Here is a 21,069-nt window from a genome sequence, read left to right on the forward strand (position 1 = left end):
GTATATTAGAAACATGCTACATTAGGGCCGCTTCATGCATGGAATGAAATTAATGCAGTTGGTACTCCACTCGCTATGGTTGGCAAAAAAGAACCATGCATACATACATGCACATGTATGTTTCTAAAACTGAAAAAGAAAAAAAAAATATTTAAGCGTGCTAATGATAGTACACCTGTAGCGGCTTCAACATGCAATGTGGCTAATTTATAATCACCAACAAACATTTCTGATTTTCAATTCTAATTCAATTATATTTGACGAAATGTTACTTTGTCAAAGTATGTTTGAAAGTCTAGAGAAGCATGAAGTGAAGTTTTACTCTGCCGTAAAATATCAAGTGAAAAGAAAATGTGAATTCTATTGACTGGGTGGGCAACATTTTATATTGCATTCACTTTGTATCATTTATTTTTGTTTGCTCTCACAATACAGAATTCAAGGGGTTGACATGACTTTATCTTGCAATTTACCATAGTGGGTTTAACTACAATTGTAATGTCCTTTGCTGAGTGTCTGTCGACTCAGTCACTGACGTAGTCACAGGAACATTTCAATATGAGCACTTGAGCTCACAAAAGCATCAACGTTCAATGTTATTCCACGACAGTGAACATTCGGGCAAAGTGAAATATGAAGGCTAAACACCATTCGGGGGGGGGGGGGGGGGGGAATAGAAAGTACGCACAAGCTATGTAAGGTACATGTAGCAAAATGTCGGCTTGAATGATTGAGCATGGTATATGAATTAAAATACATGACAGCATTAAATGTTGTGGGGGGGGGGGTAGTAGGGGGACCAACGGAAATGATGCAGGATGGCATCCCTCGTTTGCTCCCTAGCAACGCACCTCCACCATCCCCTGCATCCCCTCCACCAGCGGTCGCACCTCCTCCGCCGCCTCCTCCACCCCCGGGTGGGGGCGGCTCAGCTCCAGCTGGGGCATTGTAGGTGATCTTGCAGAGGACCAAGGCCTGAAACAAAATACATGAAACAAAAGCATCTCGTTATTATAACCTGCAAAATTAAGCTGCTTAGGATGAGTCCCGAGTATACTTGGGCAGGTGTCTATGGGAAATATGTGTCGTAGCAAAATCAAACCGTCCTCAACAGGTTAAACAGTAATCGTACTTAATACCAAATAGTTACTAGCTAAATCATCTTATACAAACAGAACTGAGTTAAAATCTTAAATGATGAAATACAAGGAATTCTTTTTTTCCCAGTCATGACAAGGAGTTGTTTTTCTTTTTTCTAACATACAATGTACACGTGTACTTCTCACCTCTGCGACTCTACATTGCAAAATTTATGACATATTGGCTTGTAAAATCATAATTGACAAGCATGCACAGGTATTTATACTTTGTTTGTTGAAGCCACCATAAAGTCAAGCTCTTCTGATATAAAATGATAGCAGTCTCATGTACTATTTTTTCCCCTCTTTGATACTTGTGATCCAAGTACTTTCACTTCTTTCTGAACATGTTTATCACTATGAATAGTGATCTAAACTACCAGAGTCATTAAACATTATTAGGAATAGATAATTCTTACATGGATTTGTATCTTCTGTTTTGTTTGCATACTTGGAATCTCATTATTACTGTAACTGCCAATGCTGCCTTTCCAGCCTGAATTGTTGATTTAATATATGGCAGTAAAAATGCCTGATGTGTTTGCTTTTCTCTCCACTCCAATACCTCGGGAGCGAGACACTTGGCAGGCCCATAAATGATCGCAAGAGACTTTAGGCCCATGTAAAGCGTTCCTGCTATACAGCATTCCTACTTGCATTAGCCCAGGGACAGAGCATCCACTGTGCCCACACATGGGCCTGTGTGCCGTGGAGCAAGTCCGTATTTACCGACACGCTTAACCAGCCAACCGTTTCTTCCTTTCCATTCAATTCCCATCCCCTGTGTGTGAGATGGCAGGCAATTTCAATCACACTCACATGCTGTAGGTGCAAGCCCCAGAAAAACTACCTGGTAGTACATTATGCACCATGAATACCTGTACACGTGATTAAAGGACAAGTCCACCTTCATATACATTTACATAAGGATTGAGAGAATGCAGCAATATTAGTAGAACACATCAGTGAGAGTTTGAGGAAAATTGGACAATCCCTTCGAAAGTTACGAATATTTCAAGTATCTGCGCAGTCACTGCTGGAAGAGAAGACTACTACAGTGTATGATGTCACATGCGCACAACTCTATAAGGAAAATAAAAAGAAAATTTCACAAAACTTTACTTTTTGAATAAAATGCACAGTTCTTCGACTCGCTACTGACATATGTTAAGGGTAATATTATTCCCCCTGCCTTCTGAAAGAGGGAAGTCGAGTGTTCTTTTGTTATGTGAGAAAATGGAAATATGTTGAATTTTCTTTATTCTTTCTTTATATTGTTGTACTCATGAGACATCACAAGCTACAGCTGCATAGTAGTCTTTTCAACTTTTGAACGGATTGTCCGATTTTCCTCAAACTCTCACTGATGTGTTCTACTAATATTGCTGCATTCACTCAACCCACATGTCTATGAAGGTGAACTTGTCCTTTAAGTTGAAAGCTTTTTTTTTTTGCACAGCATCTTTGTTGCAGCTGAAATTTTGACTAATTTTGACAAATAATCTATATATAAATGCATCCTCTTACCTCTATAATTCACTTTTTCCTCCCTACTCTTTTCACTACTGGTAAATAGTATATAATGTGAGATGTTCTGAAGTTGTGGTAGACACCCCATGAAACTTTTATTGTAATATAATGTATGCAGAACAGCCATATCGAATGAATTTCTGAACTACGCTGTATGCTGATAGGAAGCTGGATCTTAAAAAAAAATGTTCACAAGTCTCAGCAAGATAATACCTGCTATTAACAAATATATAGCACACAAGTGTTTTGAGGCAAAAGTAGTAGCTTCCTTGACAAGGGCAAACTACAATCATACATCTTACCTCAGCACCCCCCCCCCCAAAAAAAAAAAATTCTATTAAATCTGCTTTACAAGGGGTATGGAAATAATTCACGCAAATACCTTGAATAAGGAAATGACCTGTTCTACTATATGGATACATGCGTATTATAACGTGTGGACTTTATAATCTGGTTTGTGTTAATATAAAGTGCCTGATTTAGGAAAAGTGCTGGTACATGGTAGTAGAGGAAGCAGCCATTAGGCCGCGGAATATTGATGTGACTCACGATTCTGATGGCATATTTTTGCCTGCAGAATATACACTGTCCACATGTATAAACACACACACACACACACACACACTGTATACACAAACAGAAAAACACATACATACATACATACATACACACACAAGCGCACACACACACACACACATACACACATCAAAGACTGACGAATCCCCTCCCACTCACTCCCACACTGGTTTACCTAGCCTACCAACGTTTATCTCTTCCAACCACATGCCCCTTAAAAGAAAAAATATGGTAATGAGGAAAAGAGGCAGGTGTTATGACATGAACATTTTGACAAGAACCTTTCCTTCCCCCCTGATGAAACTGCAGTTGAACTTTATTTGAGGAAATCCAGCAACTCTTTTTTAAAAACTGAAGGCCAAAGTAATCATTCTTGGTATAGCCAAACTTATCACGCATGTTTTCAGACCTTCGGTACGCCACCAATGTTTTAAATGAGGAAAAAATTTAGTACCTGTGTAAGGCTAAAATATTTGAATGTTCACAATACAGACATGAGCATTACACATCAGCTAAAACTTGAAATGTTACAGTAAAAACAGTCCTTCTTTCTTTCCTCATAAAACCAGCTTACTAAAACATCAAAGTATCAATTTAAATAAAAATGAAAATAAAAATTACTCATGATGAAGAGAAAACTTGCCGGAGGATTGCACAAAATCTGATGCTTGATTTGTAGAATTTTGCTAAGCAACTACATAAATAACTTCTCACAGGTCTATTTAGATCTCTACAGACATTGTACATTCTTTTTTTTTATGTGCACTTTTAGATCACAAATTATCTTTTCCATTGTGAATTGATATTAAATTATGCATACCCACAGAAGGGTGTACAATATTCACATAACTAGCCATCTTTACAAAATTGCCAGCCAACCAAATTATCTACTGTGCCATATTCTATGGGCAAGGGGGAGGAGGAGAGGATACTGAAAACAGGTCAACATGAAGACTAGAGTAACTTCTGCTCTTTAGTCATGTAGGATGTGGCGTTCTAAAATATTTCAAGAGTGTGTACAAAAGGGCAAAGTGCAGCTACGTGAATGAGGTTTATACTGTGTTAATACTCCCTCATACTTAAGCTCTATGTTTGCCAAAGCGCTCCCTTCTAAACATAAACCCCAGAACACGGTGACTGTTTCACCTTTAAATTCCTGTCATATAAAGACAGTTATATTACGGCATGTAGGCCTAATCATTGATCGATTCAAGTTTGTCTCCACGTGTATTTTCTTTCAAAGTGCAAATGAGAAAACTTGCAGATGTCACCTACAGTAAACTGATGACCTTAAATCTTTAATACCATCACTTCAAACATATGATCACAACACATCAGGTTTGAGATTTATTTTGTATAGTTTTTTTTTTCTTCCTTTCAAGACACAGACAGGAATTTTCTCAGCTGTACAACTCACAAGCTTTCACATACAGTCAGACCATTATGTTATGTTACTCCCGCACGCAGTGCGCACGGGGCTGCTTCGTGCGGTTTCGCACGGGTGCGTGCGGCTCCGTGCCATTTCGTACGGCCTCGTGCGGGTGCGTGCGCTTCTGTACGCCCCCGTGCGACCCCGTGCGACCTCGTGCGCCTTCGTGCGCCCTCGTGCGCCTCCGTGCGGCTGCGTGCCAGTCAGTGCGCCTCCGTGCAGCTGCGTGCCACCGTCGAGTGCGTGGCACGGTACCGTGCGAGGTGTTGGCACGGTACCGTGCGTGGTGTTGGCACGCTACCGTGCGAATCCGTGCGAATCCAGCATCCTGCTAGTCCCGATGCGGGACTCTTTTCTTTTTTCTCATTCTCTCATACGCCATCATTGGCGGTAGCGCGAGGTCTTCTCGATCGCGACAGTCCTCGCATCGCGCGAGTCCACTAAGGCCCCCCCCCCCCCCCAAAAAAAAAAAAGAGAGAGAGAGAGAGAGAGAGAGAGAGAGAAAAGTTGTATTGGCGTAACATGAGATTTTCAAATAGGGTCGGGCGGGCTGATTTTTTTTTTACGTGCATTTTACGTGTACAACTCGTGCTCAGTAAACAGTCACAACTGCCGCACCGAATGTGCTGCGTTCCTCTATTCTACAAATCATTTATGGGGCCGATTTTACTGGAATTATACCCCGTCACAGAATTAAAAGATGTTGAAATCCCTATCCTGAATGTTATCACTTCATATTTTACTATTTTGAATGAGATAAGATAGGTGCAAATTGACCTCATGTGTACGATCTTTTCATCGCACACGGCGATCTCTATACAGTCCCACATATAGAGATGCGCGTAAGTTCTCCACAGAAGAACCTATGGCGAAACGCTGCACAATACTAGTACATTGCAGTCTGAATGCAAAGTATACACTGTATAAATCTTGATAGAACTAGCAGCACCCGTGGAAAACCACGGGTCTTAGGGGTTTTATTATTTTTTCCCCTCATAATAAGGATTATATACGATTTTGGACATTTCTATTGATGAAATAAAAGAAAAGTTTTCTCATCCTTTCGTTGGTAAAGTGTGCTCTCTTCTACCCATGACCACCACCCCCACACACACATTTCCACCCCCCCCCCCCCGAACAAAATACAAAAACAAATATTCAGAGAAAAATAACCAAAACGACAAAAGCAAAACGGTATAGCTGAGCTGAGCAGGACCTCATATATAGACCCCTAGTGTTTTTGTTGCTATTGTACTGAGAGAAATAAAATATATTCGTCTTCATTTGCTCTCTTCTTTTTGTTTTTATCACCAAACCTTGGTTTAATAGATCATAGAACACCCCCCTTTTTTCCCCACGTCCGCACATGTCTTATGAATATGTATGTCTACATATTCTAACCCGTTTATCTCCTTCACCCTGTACATTATCATTACTGTAATTATTATTATTATTGTTACGATTTATATTATTATTATTGTTGTTATTATTATCATTATTGTTATTATTATTATTATTGTTATTATTATTATTATTATTATTATTATTATTATTATTATTATTATTATAGCAGCACCCGTGGAAATCCTCGGGTCTGAGTGGTTTTATTCTTTTTTCTCATGATACGATTTTGTACATTTTTATTGAAGAAATTGAAAAAGGAAAGTTTTCTCATTTCGTTAATTGTGACGCGCTGTCCTCTAAATGACCACCCTTCCCAAAAATTTAATATTACATTTGTAGTACGTGCCCTGCGATCCAGTCCATTGGTTGGGATCGTTCCCGCCATCATTATCATAGTTATCATTATTATTATTATTGTTCTTGTTATTGCTATTGTTATTTTGTGGGAGGGGAGATCATAGTCATTCGGTTTTATCATTTTATATTATTCATTGACATGGGGATGAATCAAGGGAATTAAGGAAAAAAGTTTATCGGTCAAGGATAGTGAATATCTTTTTTTCCGTCATGTCAAGGTTACTCTACGACTGATATACATTTCAAATAGCTTCATTATCATTGCAAATTCATTTCAAACATCAAAACAATCCTGTACCTGTTTGTGTCTCTTCCGCCCACTCTTAAGTTATAGATCATAGCATCCCCTCCCCATTCATTTGCATTGGCCTATTGTTTTATCATCATTATTTCAGTGTATTATTGTCATTGTTATTATCATTATTATTACTAAAATTATTAATATTATTTAGGGGAGAGGAGAGAGTAGACAGATGGTAGAGTCATAACATAGGAATGATCAACCAAAGGAGGCGGAAATGTTAATTTGTTAAGAATTGTAAAAATCTGTATCCCCCATTTTTCTGCTCTTGATAAAAAGCTTTTCTGAAGACAGTCCTGCGCAAACTGTCCAAAACTGCTCACTGCACTAACATACGTAATCTTGTGCTGAGGACTACTTCATATATAGACCCCTAGTGTTTTTGTTACTATTGTGCTGAGAGAAATGAAATATTTTCGTCTTCGTTTGCTCTCTTCTTTTTGTTTTTATCACCAAACCTTTGTTTGATGGATCATAGAACCACCCGCGTATCTGCTTCAGACTGTACATTTTTGTTATCATTATTATCATAATCATGAATGTCCTTCTTCTTCTGCTTCAGACTGTACATTATCATCATTATTATCATCATTATTGTTATTATTAGTATTATAACTATCACTATTATCATTTTTTTTTATTATTATGATAATTATCATCATTATAATCATCATTGTTATATTTGAGGAGGGAGAGATCATTGTCATTGGAATCCGTGGGTCTCAGGGCCTCATATTTTTTCTTTAATATTTCTTTTCCCACGTTATGGGAGAAAGAAGAATATTTTTGTCGTCATTTGCTCCCTCTTTTTTATTTTTGTCACCAAAACTTGGTTTGATGCACCATAGAACCACACATTTGATGTCCACTTGTAACTTCAAAAATTGGCGGTCAGCAAAGCGAGGGTTTCCCCCGCGTCCGCTTGTCTCATGAATATTCATGTTTACAGCAGCCATGCATGCATGCAGTAAACGAAAGAACAGCGGCGCGTGTACTCTGATATGGAAGGGTACGATCGGCAAGGACAAAATTTAAGTGGATATTTAGCCGTCCTGAACAGTCTGAGTACAATGATACCCGACTTGAGAGTGAACAAAATGACATACCTGAGCTGCATAGTATCCTGCAGTTGTGCAAAATACAATAAAATAACAGCGTTCGTTGTTTTCATTTGGGCACGCCAATAATGGCGAACGTCGCTGTACGTAAATGCCCTTGTACTTGTATGACCGCGCCGTGTATTATACCATAATGAGTGTACATATCACGCGCACCCAGATAGTGTTTCGTGTGACCATCGTCAATACATACACAGGCGCAGGCCACACACTGGCATACCGTACCCACCCGAGAGTACATTGTGTGCATGCCTGCGTGTCCGCCGGAAGATGTCAGAAATTTCGCTGCACCCATTATCTTTAGTATCCCACTGTCTCTGCAAGCTAAAAGATGCACTACTGTGTATCGAGAAAGTAGGAGTCCAGCGCAGGATTGGTGAATATTAAAACATTCGGCTCTTTCGTCACGCACAAAAATGCATTATGCATCTATCTGATTAATTTTTCTTTTTCATCCTCGACGTCGACACGGAGGCTGAGAGGGGACGAAACCCGCGCCATTCGATGCAGGATACTCTCCTGCGGCCGACGGCACCGGTCGCAGCTGCCCGGAGCCGACGGCTCGGGAGGAGATAGACAAACCAGCAACGCCGGAATAAAACAGGAAATACAATGTACATAAGGTCGCGACAACAACAACAACTTCGCGTATTATATATATAGACTAGCAGCACCCGTGGAAATCCACGGGTCTGAGGGGTTTTACTCTTTTTTTCCCTCTCATATATACGATTTTACACATTTTTATTGATGAAATAAAAAGAACAGTTACTTGTGCTCTCTTCTACTCATGACCACCATGCCCTCACACACATTTTCACCCTCGCAGAACAAACAAACAAACAAACAAACAAACATTCAGGGAAAAATCACCAAAAAACGCTTGATGAGATTCTCCGAAAGTTCTGCCCACAGATTCTTCCCGTCTGAACGGGGAGATGCTATTGACACTGTATGACTTTGATATTAATTATACCCCCTGTTCTTGCATCCATGCAGGCACCCGAGCGAATCCGCGGCTGGTCTCAAGGCATCGCATTTTTTTTTTTCATTCCTATTTCTTTTCCCACGTTATGAGAAAAAAATATAATATTTTCGTCTTCAATCGCTCCCTCCTTTTTGTTTTTAATCTCCAAAACTTGGTTCGATGTATCAGAGAACCATCCGTTTATATACTTCAGACTAAACATCATCATTATTATTATCATATTGTTATCATTATTATGCTCCTACTGTTATATTATTATTGTGATCATGTAGTCATTAGGCTTTATAAGTATAAGAAACCCGTGGAAATCTACGGGTCTCAGGGCTTCGTATTCTTTCTTTAATATTTCTTCAACCACGTTATGACAGAAGAAATACACAAAGATTATTTTTGTCTTCATTTGCTCCCTCATTTCTGTTTTCATAATCAAAACTTGGGTTGATGGATTTAGAACCGCCTGTTTATCTCATTGATACTGTTTATTGTTTTTACTATCATTATAATCATTGATTATGATTATGATTATGATTATTACCATTATTATTATTTTCAGGGAGGGGAGATCATAGTCATTCGGTTTCATTGCTATTTTATATAATTCATTGACATGGGGATGACTCAAGGGAATTCAGAAAAAAAGTTTATCGGTCAAGGATAGTGAATCTTTTTGTCCGTCATGTCAAGGTTACTCTCAAGGTTACTTATTTCAAATAGCTTCGTTATCATTGATATTTATTTTTAAACATTAAAACAATCCAGTACCTGTTTGCGTCTCTTCCGCCCACTCTTAGTTATGGATTATAGCACCCCTCCCCATTAATTTGTATTGGCCTATTCTCTTATTATCATTATTACAGTGTAATATTGTTATTGTTATTATCATTTTTATTATTACTAACATTTGTATAATTATTATTATTTTTTTAATCATGTTCCAAATTTCACATTTCATATTCAGGTTACATATTCCATTTGATTTTGAAGTAAAATATGTTTAACACAACAGTCAATTTTAGACATAATTTCACAAATGTATAAGGACATGTAATACAATGATGTGTAAATATGAGGAACCTACTAAAAAGCAATGCTTGTAGGATGTAGGTTCCAAAGAAATAATGTAAGCGTTTAGTGCAACATGCTAATTACGAAAGATTACGAAACACATGCGAAATTCAGTATGTCGAGATTATAATAAAATCTACGGAATGAACAAAATAGTTTATAATTTTCAAGGTAAAAACTCAAGGATTTAATGCTACATAAAATTGCAATATTGGTCAAACAAATGTAGTCAAATGTAGTCACCCGAGCGAGGCACCATTAGGGGAGAGGAGAGAGTAGAGTCATAATATAGGGATGATCAACATAGGGAGGCAGAAATGTTAATTTGTTAAGAATTGTAAAAATCTCTTTCCCCCATTTTTCTGCTCTTGATAAAAAGCTTTTCTGAAGACAGTCCTGCGCAAACTGTCAAAAACTGCTTCACTGCACTAACATACTCAATCTTGTGCTGAGCAGGACTACCCCAGTTGTGTTTTTGTTGCTATTGTGCTGAGAGAAATACAATATTTTCGTCTTCACTATACTGCTCTCTTCTTTTAGTTTTTATCACCAAACCTTGGTTTGATAGATCATAGAACCACCCGTTTATCTGCTTCAGACACAGGTACATTTTATCATCATTATTATCATTATTGTTATTATCATTATTATTATTATTATTATCATTATCGTTATTATATTACCACTATAATCTCCACTATTATTTGTGGAGGGGGAGATCATATTATAGTCATTAGGTTTAATAAGTAGGCACCTGCTGGAATCCATGCATCTCAGGGCCTCGTATTTTTTCTTTAACTCTTTTCCCTCGTTATGGGAGAAAGAAGAATATTTTTGTCTTCATTTGCTCCCTCTTTTTTATTTTTATCAACAAAACTTGGTGTGATGGACCATAGAATTACCCATTTTATTTCCACCTGGAAATTCAAAAAAAAAAAGAAGCGGTCGGCAAAGCGAGGGTTTCCTCTACGTCCGCTCATCTTATGAATATTCATGTTTACAGCAGCCCTACAGTAAATGAATGGACAGCGGCGCGTGTAATCTGATATGGAAGGATACGATCGGCAAGGACAAAATTTAAGTGGATATTTAGCCGTCCTAAACAGTCTGAGTACAATGATACCCGCTTGAGAGTAAACTAAATGACGTACCTGAGCTGCATCTGGATCAATGCATATGTATAGTATCCTGCAGTTGTGCAAAATACAATAAAATAACAGCATTCGTTGTTTTCATTAGGGCACGCCAATGCCAATGGCGAACGTCACTGTACGTAAATGCCCTTGTATGATCGCGCGCGCCGTGTATTATACGATATGAGAGTCCCATCACGCGAAAGCAGATAGTGTTTCATGTAACCATCGTCAATACATACACACAGGCGCAGGCCACACACTGGCGTACCGTGCCCACCCGAGAGTACATTGTGTGCGTGCCTGCGTGTCCGCCGGAAGATGTCAAAGATTTCGCTGCACCCATCATCTTTAGTATCCCACTGTCTCTGCCAGATAAATGATGCACTATCGAGAAAGTAGGAGTCCAGCGCAGGATTGGTGAATATTAAAACGCTTGGCTCTTTCGTCACGCACAAAAATGCATTATGCATGTTGCTAATTAATTTTTCTTTTTCGTCCTCGACGTCGACATGGAGGCGGAGAGGGGACGAAACCCACGCCATTCGATGCAGGATACTCTCCTGCGGCCGACGGCACCGGTCGCAGCTGCCCGGAGCCGACGGCTCGGGAGGAGATAGACAATCCAGCAACGCCGGAATAAAACAGGAAATACATAAGGCCGCGACAACAACAACAACTTCGAGTATTATAGTATAGGATACGCGTCCGTGTGGGAAACAGATGACATACTAGTACTTAGTACTGATCAAGCGAGGCTATGCGAGTCGAGTCGCAAGCTAGATCTCTTCCTCGTACATCCGATGTCCCCAGAGCCTTTTCCACTTCCGGGTTTTTGCGATCGTGATCGCAATCAACAAGATACTTGATATCGATAGCAAAAAAAAATAATAATAAAGAAAGTAGGGTCGGGTGTGTTACGCCAATACAACAATTTTTTTTTTTTTTTTTTTTTTTTTTGGGGGGGGGGGCCTAATTGCTGCCCTCGAAAAAAAAAAGATCTGCACGGGGTCTCTCCTTATACTACACGCCCTCAACGACGGTATTTCCGTGTGCGATATTGCTCATACCATACACACCATACTAGTACACACCGTATACGAAGGCAGTCCAGGTACTGGTAGTGGACTAGCATCCTGCGTGCGAATCCATTGGGGGCCGTGCGTGCATGCATTGTACATAAATATCCCCTTTGTAAGTGTGTGCTCATGATCATGACTACTACTACTAATAATAATAATAATAGTGGCTACTTGTATAGCGCACAGGTCCACTTTTCAGTGCTCATGGCGCTTCAAAAATGAAAAGATATCATATATTTACATGCATATACATATTCAAACATTTCAACAAATAAGAAAATGGTAAACAAAAACAATCCCATATATACCAAATAAAGAATACAACATATACCAATTAAAAATACAATATTGATCCAATATTAATGACATACAGCAATTACAGTCCTCAGTATGAAAGGAACAGATAAGTTTTAAGTTTGGATTTGAATGACTCTGTCGATGACAGTTCCCTTAACTGAAGAGGTAACTGATTCCACAATTTTGGTCCCATAACGGAAAAAGCACGATCACCATACCCATGTTTTACTCTGGGTGTTTGGAGTAAGAATGCATCTGCATCTGCATCTGCATTACTAGTATGTGTGCGCCTGCGTGTGGCTCCGTGCCCATGCCTGTTTGCCTGCAAGCGATCGCGAGAAGACGATACTGCAAATATATATATATATATATATATATATATATATATATATATAGATGTGTATATATATATATATATATATATATACGTATGCAACAATATGTGTACATGTATGCATATATGTATATATATGTATACATACATATATATATACAATATATATATATATATATATATATATATATATACTATATATACTCCACGTGTTGGCAAAATTTTTAAATTTGTTTATATGAAATTGTCATATAATATGCTTTGGCCGGAAATGAAATAAAAATGAAATGAAATGAAATGAAGATGAAAAGATAATTAATAAAATTGCAACAGAGTTCATGCTGTATTCACCGATGGTTTATTTTTTGACACAAATTTTGACCTTTCTAGCACTCAAGTATCAACACTTGAGAAAGGGCGGCGAGACGCTCGAAAATTTGTGTCAAGAAATAAACCGTAGGGGAATATAGCATGAACTTTGTTGCAATTTTGTTACTCATCTTTATATATATATATATATATATATATATATATATATATATATTTGGGTGAGAATTTTGTATGTAAATACCTATAGTGTATTCATATATGACTGTGTATGCGTATACTCTGCTTTATATATATATGTATCGATATATATATGTATATATATATATATTCATATATATATATATATATATATATATATATATATAACGTTCAGCGGTATGTTAACCTTCATTGTTAACCATAGATGAAGCATTCCCCCATCTTGCCTCAACACACACACACACACACACACACACAACACATCAGACATTCAGTGCATGCGACCTTACACCCAACAGACTCAGAGATGTATACTCGTAATTATTAAACCTTCTTCTTGGCTCCACCAATTTAGTTGATTGGTATTTATTTTTCTCATATCATTTCATAATGAATTCGAAATGTGCCTGAAATCTCAAATGCACATATTATCATTTCGACTTGTACATGTAGGCTACATACATGTATGTACTTGCATGTTAATTTTCTGTTCATGTTTTCTTCATAAAACGTCCATTAAACAACTACAGTGTAATAAAGAAAAGTATATAGAACATGTTTTCAAAGGACTTCTGTCTAAGTCACCCACTAGTAAGAATTGTGAGTATCTACATGTACACAAACATTAACTCAGGAACAACCATTGCGATTCACAGGTTACTTTATACGAAAGAGGTTTCGAATTATATCTCAAATTTATATCGATATTGTTAAAGAAAGGTTTGCTTCATTTTCAAAGTGAGGATACATAATTATATACAATATGCAGCACAGGTCTCTCATCCAAAGTAAGAAAAAGTTTCGTAATGAAGGATATGATTTAAGTGACATAGGCAATTCCAATACTTATCACAAGTAAATACAAGTACGGGCAACATCCCAACCTCGTCTCTCAAACCCGCACGTGCTACTTTATCTAATAATACATGTGAATTTCAGTGTCATAGCGAACAGATATCCACGATAAATGTACAGTAGTTTTGTTATATACATGTCATGTGTAGCCTCAGTGCTCGTGCGCAGATGAACAGTGTACAATGTAGAAACACACAAGACTAATGCTAAATAACTTGATTTCGTGAAAGCAATTTCGTTGGCTTTTCCATGTACACAAAGGTACTTCTTCTTAACTCATGTGCACCTTTACTATTGTGAATGTACTTGTGTATAATGCGATGAGTCTTTGCAGTAGTTTGTGCATTGATGTTTACCTTAGCAATTTCTTGTCATTCATTGCATGTATACGTAAACATAACAGTTTGCAGTTGTGAAACTTCTACATGTACAGTACTTCCGCCTGTCAATGGCTAAAGTCTTGTAACATGCCGACAGAAATGTTCTGTATTTTGATGGACTAAACGTTGGGTACTCATGCAAACACAGCTACCCTGGTCAGCCTGATACTGAGTTTCCCGGGCATGAACGTACAAAAATGTAAACAATCCACACATTCATCAATCGCATGCGAAATAAATTGTATCAAAGTTTCATTATGTTTCACTGAAAATTACGTTCATAACAGATTCGAAAGTGCAAAAGCAGCATTGTAAAATTCAACAGACAATTATGCCAAATTTTCGAGGAGTGATGGAAGAATGCTACATAAATGATAACACGTTCATGTACACAGTATACTACATTTTACTCATCGTAAGCTGTATAAAGTCAACAATCCACAATGAACATCTTATTGTACACTATAGTACAGGCTTACACTGCACGTCATACGTCGTAGTTTAGTTTACAACTCAACAAAACGCTTTTCCTGGTCAGTCAACAGGTTCGAAAGCAGAAGTATATCGTAGGCCTACATGTACATTGTAAAGTACACTTGAAATTCATATTGCACTACACGTGTACATGAATTTCCTAATCAGGTTCAAGACATACAGCTACATGTGTATCTGTCTATACATTATGTCTTTCTATCTATCCATCTATGGAGCCACCTCCCTACAACAACAAATATGTTTCATTACACTGTATAACAATATACGTCTACAAACACTGTTGGACGCACCCTTCGTTGCTGGTATCGTACATGTAATGCATACTGCGAATGAAGTTTGAATCACGTCATAAAAGTATATTACAGTTCATTAAAAGTACAGGAGAACAGTAATGAAAACTCGTAAGATACACATCGCCTTTCAATGGCAATAATAAGAATAATAAAGATTAGAATCAAAATTACCATAAACGTGATAAGAATACTAATAATTTGATGATAAAAATTGCATAAAATCACAATGTCATAACTACTGACATCAATTTCAACAATAACAATTATAATAAAGAAAAAAACTAGAAGATTCCTTGCAACTCGACGGAGTTTTCTCACATCAGCCTTTTGACTGCGTACAAAGTTACAATGCGGTAACACGTCATGACAAAGTGTATGCAAAAAATCATACATTCCACAAGAAAAATTCACGAAAAGTATAAATGATTCACGTCAGTTAATGTGTGCAAAGTACAATTGTGTAGATGCGTTTAACTACGCGAATTGTCCCTTAGAATTGAAAATGAGGACACCCCCTCCCCCGTCAATATTCTCAAGGAACAATGAAGGAAAAAACACTCCTAGTAGTGGGTGGAATCCCCACCACATCGTATTACCTCGGGAATTACATGACGTAAATTCCCGATCTGCCGATCGATGAGTTCTTGGGTGAGTACCTGCTGCCAGTACCTCTCCAGGCCAACTTTCAGTTCCTCCTCTGTTGTCGCCTTGACGTGTCTCCGCACAAACCACTTCATGTGGGCCCAAACATGCTCAATTGGATTGAGGTCAGGAGATTCGGGTGGGGTAGGGAACCATGAAATGTGGTTTGTGCGGAGAAATTCGACGGACTTTTTGCTCCGATGTTTCGGATCGTTGTCCTGGACGAGACGGAAATTCCCGTCAGGGAATGTTGCCTCGGTGAATGGCAGCAGGTACTCACTATATAACTTCTCGATGAGAAATTCCTTCCTCATTATCCCTGTGAAGATTGCCAGTCGCGTCGCCCCATGGTACGATATTCCTGCCCATATGTTCACCTTGCCCATGTGCTTTGGACGATCAAATTTCCTTGGGGCCTCTGTACCCCTGCACCAGTAAAATCCCGACCCGGGGCGATTCCTCTCAATGTACACAGTACATTCGTCTGTAAACACAACGTTGCTGAAAGTTTCCTGCGTCTCCACCATTCTCAGGCAGTATGACAATCTCGCAGCCTTGTTCTTCTGGCGGATCAATTGACCATAACATGGGCGGGTCCTCTTCCAGCCAAGTTTCTTTCTGGCCTCGTTAATTGTCTGTTCAGCGACACGAACCCCGAAATCAACTTCCAACTTACGCTGAATTTCCTTAGCGGAAGTTTCGTGATCTTTTCCCATCATTTCGTCGATGAGCATCCTGTGCACCTCCGTCAACTTTGAGGGTGCACCGGATTTTGGACGGTCACCAGTTGACCCGGTCGCGAGGTACCTCTTGATGGTTCTCCGCACTGTCATTGAGCTCACTTCGACCAGGGATTCTCTTAGTTTTTGAAAAATCTCTTTGGCCGTCAATCCTTCGTGCCACCAGTGTATGACCTTCTCACGGTCGGCATTGTTCAGACGTGGCATGGCGGTGCCACGTATAAAAGTAGAGTATGTTTATAACATAGAAACGACAGAGTACACGTCACTCGCCCTGCGTTTTTCGATGAGCAAGGAAAAATAATCCACGAGGCACGCTGACTTCCAGATAATAAAAAAGAGTCACGCCGGCTTTTTCTTTACAAGTTGAGAAAATTATACACGAGTCGCGTTAGCTTTTACAAGCTGAGAAAATGAAACACGTGTCACGCTGGCTGAAACAAGCTGAGAAAATGATACACGAGTCACGTTGGCTTAAACAAGCTGAGAAAATAATACACGAGTCACGCTGGCTTAAACAAGCTGAGCCAATAATAAAAGAGTCACGATGGTTTTTACAAGCTGAGCAAATGATACACGTGTTACGCTGGCTTAAACAAGATACACGAGTCACTTTGGGCGACAAGCTGAGAAAATGATACACGAGTCACTTTGGGCGACAAGCTGAGAAAATGATACACGAGTCACTCTGGCTTAAGCAAGCTGAGTAAATAATAAACGAGTCACGATGGCTTTTACAAGCTGAGCAAAATCCCGGTAATTATACACTTGTCACGCTGGCTTAAACAAGCTGAGAAAATGACACATATTATAGTCACACTGGCTTTTACAAGCTGGCCAATTAGCGCTGTCCCTCGAATACAGTAAAAGGGCAATTGACTTTGAAAACGCTGTTTATAAGGTGTGCGAGATCACGAGAAAAATCCATTGTTAAAAGGTGGATAAAGCAGAGATGAAGAATCAATAGCGTCTTACGTGTAAGACGGCCAACAATTAGCTGGACAATGAGCGCTTTGAAGCTCCACTTTTTATACTCCGTCATACTAATACACTGAATGGGCCATTGATTTTGAATACGCTCTTAGGTGTCCGACATCACTATAAAAGTTCATTGGTGAGTGGTTGGTGAAACAAAGCAAAAAAAAAAAAGTCAAAAGCGTCTTAGTTTAAGTCGGTCCCAAAGCTGGTCAATTAGCGCTGTACTTAAGATGCTGCACCTTTATTTCTCCCTTTAATACACTGAAATGGTAAGTGATTCGGAATACGTTCTTCGGTGTCCGACATCAGTATAAGAGCCTAAGCGAGTAAAACAAAAATAAATCAATTATCGCGTCTTACGTGTACTCGCGAGAAGGTAGCACGCTTTACCGTCCTCACAATGGAGGTGAACGTACACGTGTATCTACAGCGTCCGGCAATTCAACTGCTTATTTATATAATCGGTACTTATGTCCGGACGCCAAAAGCAAAAGAAAAACAAACAAACGAACAAACAAAATAGAACAAAACAAACAAACAAACATAGAGGACTGAATCTTGGGAACATGTAGCATTTAATAATTGAATGATTCGAACTACAAATTTTGTTCGCTAATGTACGTTCATACTGCCTAATGAACACTTTTGATATACTATTATAAAGAGAAACAAAATGTTCGTTAACGTTTATCAAAGTCATGAATGGATAAGTGTTAAAGTTACACGTGATGAGAATTTCCACTCGAAATACTAATTCTATTCAGGGGCGGATCCAGGAATTTCATACAGGGGATCACGCCTTTGCAAAATTAAAGGGGCGCGGTCGCATCGGTCCTTCGTGTTTATTTCTTTTGTTTAAACCAAAAATAAGAGGAGTGTCCGCCCGGTGCACCCACAGCACTGAGTTCTGTGTGCGCACTTACTCTAGATCCACCACTGCTATGAGTAATGGAACAATAACACTGGACTACTCAGCCCGTCTGTCTTTTTCTTCTCATTTGTCCTTTTTTAGGTGATCCGAGTATCCTCTCGGATCACCTTCTGTATCTGTACGGATTCTTTGTTGGTGGTTCTTCTTCTTCTTCTTCTTCTTTCTTTATTTCTGGACAAAATTTGTGTATCGATTAGCTCAGAAAGTGTTCTTCCTAACAATTTCAAACTTATACCATATATGTATCATGTCCCAAAGACGACGGGTCTAATAAAATCATAGTGATCAGTCGACCGTGACGTCACTATGACGTCATTATATGAAAACACATTCTCAATCATATCTCATCAATGGAATGGAATTTTTCAATGAAATTTACGTCACATATATTTCAAGTTATGCGCATTTTACTCATATAATCAAAATTCATATTTTCTCTTAAAACGCGCGCGTACGCGCGCGTTGAAATATTTGTATGCTCAAATCGAGCTCAAATTTTTTTTGCACACGTTTCAGACCATTTGGAGCATTTTTTGAAAAATTGAAAAAATCGGACGGACGCGTACGCGCGCGCACATATACGCATGCACAGCTCATATGCAACTGAAATTTCCCGTTTTTGTACGTTTATCGGATGCCTGCAATGTCAAGGAATATTTCTACCAAGTTTCAGGTCAATCCGACTCAATATGACGTCATACGGGCCCGTCAAAGTTGAAATTCCGCGCGCGCGTCAATGGCGATATACAGTGCAACAATGCCAAAAAAACTCCAATTTTAAATCCGATATCACTCGTCAGGATGGACGGTGATCCCCCATTTTCTTTTTATATTCTGAAAGCTGATGAGTTGAACATGTCATTTCATGGGTTGGCGATGCTGAAAGAATGATTAAAAGATATCAAATTTCTTAATAAAATAAAAAAGTAAATTTTCCAAAATGACGTCAACAAGTTTCAAGTTCACTCGAGCGTATCGCACTAATCCTTGGCCAATTTTCACCCATATTTCAGTATGATGTAGCTTATTAAATACTCTTTCATTGATGTCATAACAATATTTTGATTGGATGACGACATCACCTCGTAAAAATGGATTGAAAGTAATCTTGTCAAATTTGACCAGTTTACGTGTTATCTCTATGGGAGTGCAGTTTTTCTGGAAATGAAAATTGACATGACTATCTTTATCGAGCACTAGCTCCCTTATGCTTCGGTGAATTTCTCCCAGATTTTAATATGTTGTAGCTGAGACTTTGGGCTATTGTAATGTGCCCTCAATTTTTTCATTTGATGTCAGGATCACGTCCAAAAACTTTGTTGAAATTAAAGCATATCTTCGATGTATTGAGATATTTCGTTCTTTTTGCAACTTTCTTTGCAATAACTCAAGAAAAACAAGCTCTATAAGCATAATATTTTGCACATGTTTAGTTCATGTCACCTACATTATTTCATAAAATAACAACTACTTGATCAGACACCATCTTGGGTATGTAAATTAGGGTCAAAGGTCATAAATGTTTTATCTTGTATCTTGGTGAATACATGTCCTATCTTTCCCATATTTTGCACACGCAAAGACCATGTTACAAGAATTATTTAACAAAATAACCACTTTTTGCTCAGATGCCATCTTGTCTGTGCAAAGTGGGGTCAAAGGTCATATGTACTTTTTCCTCTATCTTCGTTATGACGTGTTATCTCTAAGGGAGGGAATTTTTCTAGATGTGAAAATTGACATGGTTGTCTTTATCGAGAACTAGCTCACTTACCTTTCAGTGAATTTCTCCCAGATTTTAATATGTTGTAGCTGAGAGTTTGGGCTATCGTAATGTGCAATTCGTTTCTTCATACAACGTCGGCATCATGTCAAAAAACTTGGTTGAAATTAAAGCTTATCTTCGATGTTTTATGATTTTTTTTCTGAAACTTTCTTTGCAATAACTCAAGAAAAACAGCCTTTATCACCCCCATATTTTGCACATGTTTAGTTCATGTCACGTACATTATTTCATAAAATAACAACTACTTGATCGGACACCATCTTGGGTAGATAAATTAGGGTCAAAGGTTACAAATTGTTCATCCTGTATCTTGGTGAATACATGTCACGTCTTTCCCATATTTTGCACACGCAAAGGGCATGTTACAATAATCACTTCACTAAATAACCACTTTTTGCATAGATGCCATCTTGGATGTGTAAAGTGGGGTCCTCGGATCACCTTCTGTATCTGTACGGATTCTTTGTTGGTGGTTCTTCTTCTTCTTCTTCTTCTTTCTTTATTTCTGGACAAAATTTGTGTATCGATTAGCTCAGAAAGTGTTCTTCCTAACAATTTCAAACTTATACCATATATGTATCATGTCCCAAAGACGACGGGTCTAATAAAATCATAGTGATCAGTCGACCGTGACGTCACTATGACGTCATTATATGAAAACACATTCTCAATCATATCTCATCAATGG

General features: G+C 38.4%; 1 protein-coding gene across 1 annotated transcript in view; it reads right to left on the reverse strand.

Annotated features, from left to right (window-relative positions):
• Positions 1–21,069, reverse strand: part of LOC139740754 (uncharacterized) — a 58,125-nt gene that overhangs the window by 13,135 nt on the left and 23,921 nt on the right. The window contains exon 2 of the mRNA XM_071651329.1: positions 852–975. Coding sequence (XP_071507430.1) covers positions 852–947 — 96 coding nt within the window. The 5' untranslated portion in view covers positions 948–975. The remainder of the gene's footprint in view (positions 1–851; positions 976–21,069) is intronic.

The sequence above is a fragment of the Diadema antillarum genome, unplaced genomic scaffold (genome assembly GCF_040938485.1).
Source record: "Diadema antillarum isolate AM-2024a unplaced genomic scaffold, OU_Dant_1.0 seq00000877_RagTag, whole genome shotgun sequence".
Lineage (NCBI taxonomy): Eukaryota > Metazoa > Echinodermata > Echinoidea > Diadematoida > Diadematidae > Diadema > Diadema antillarum.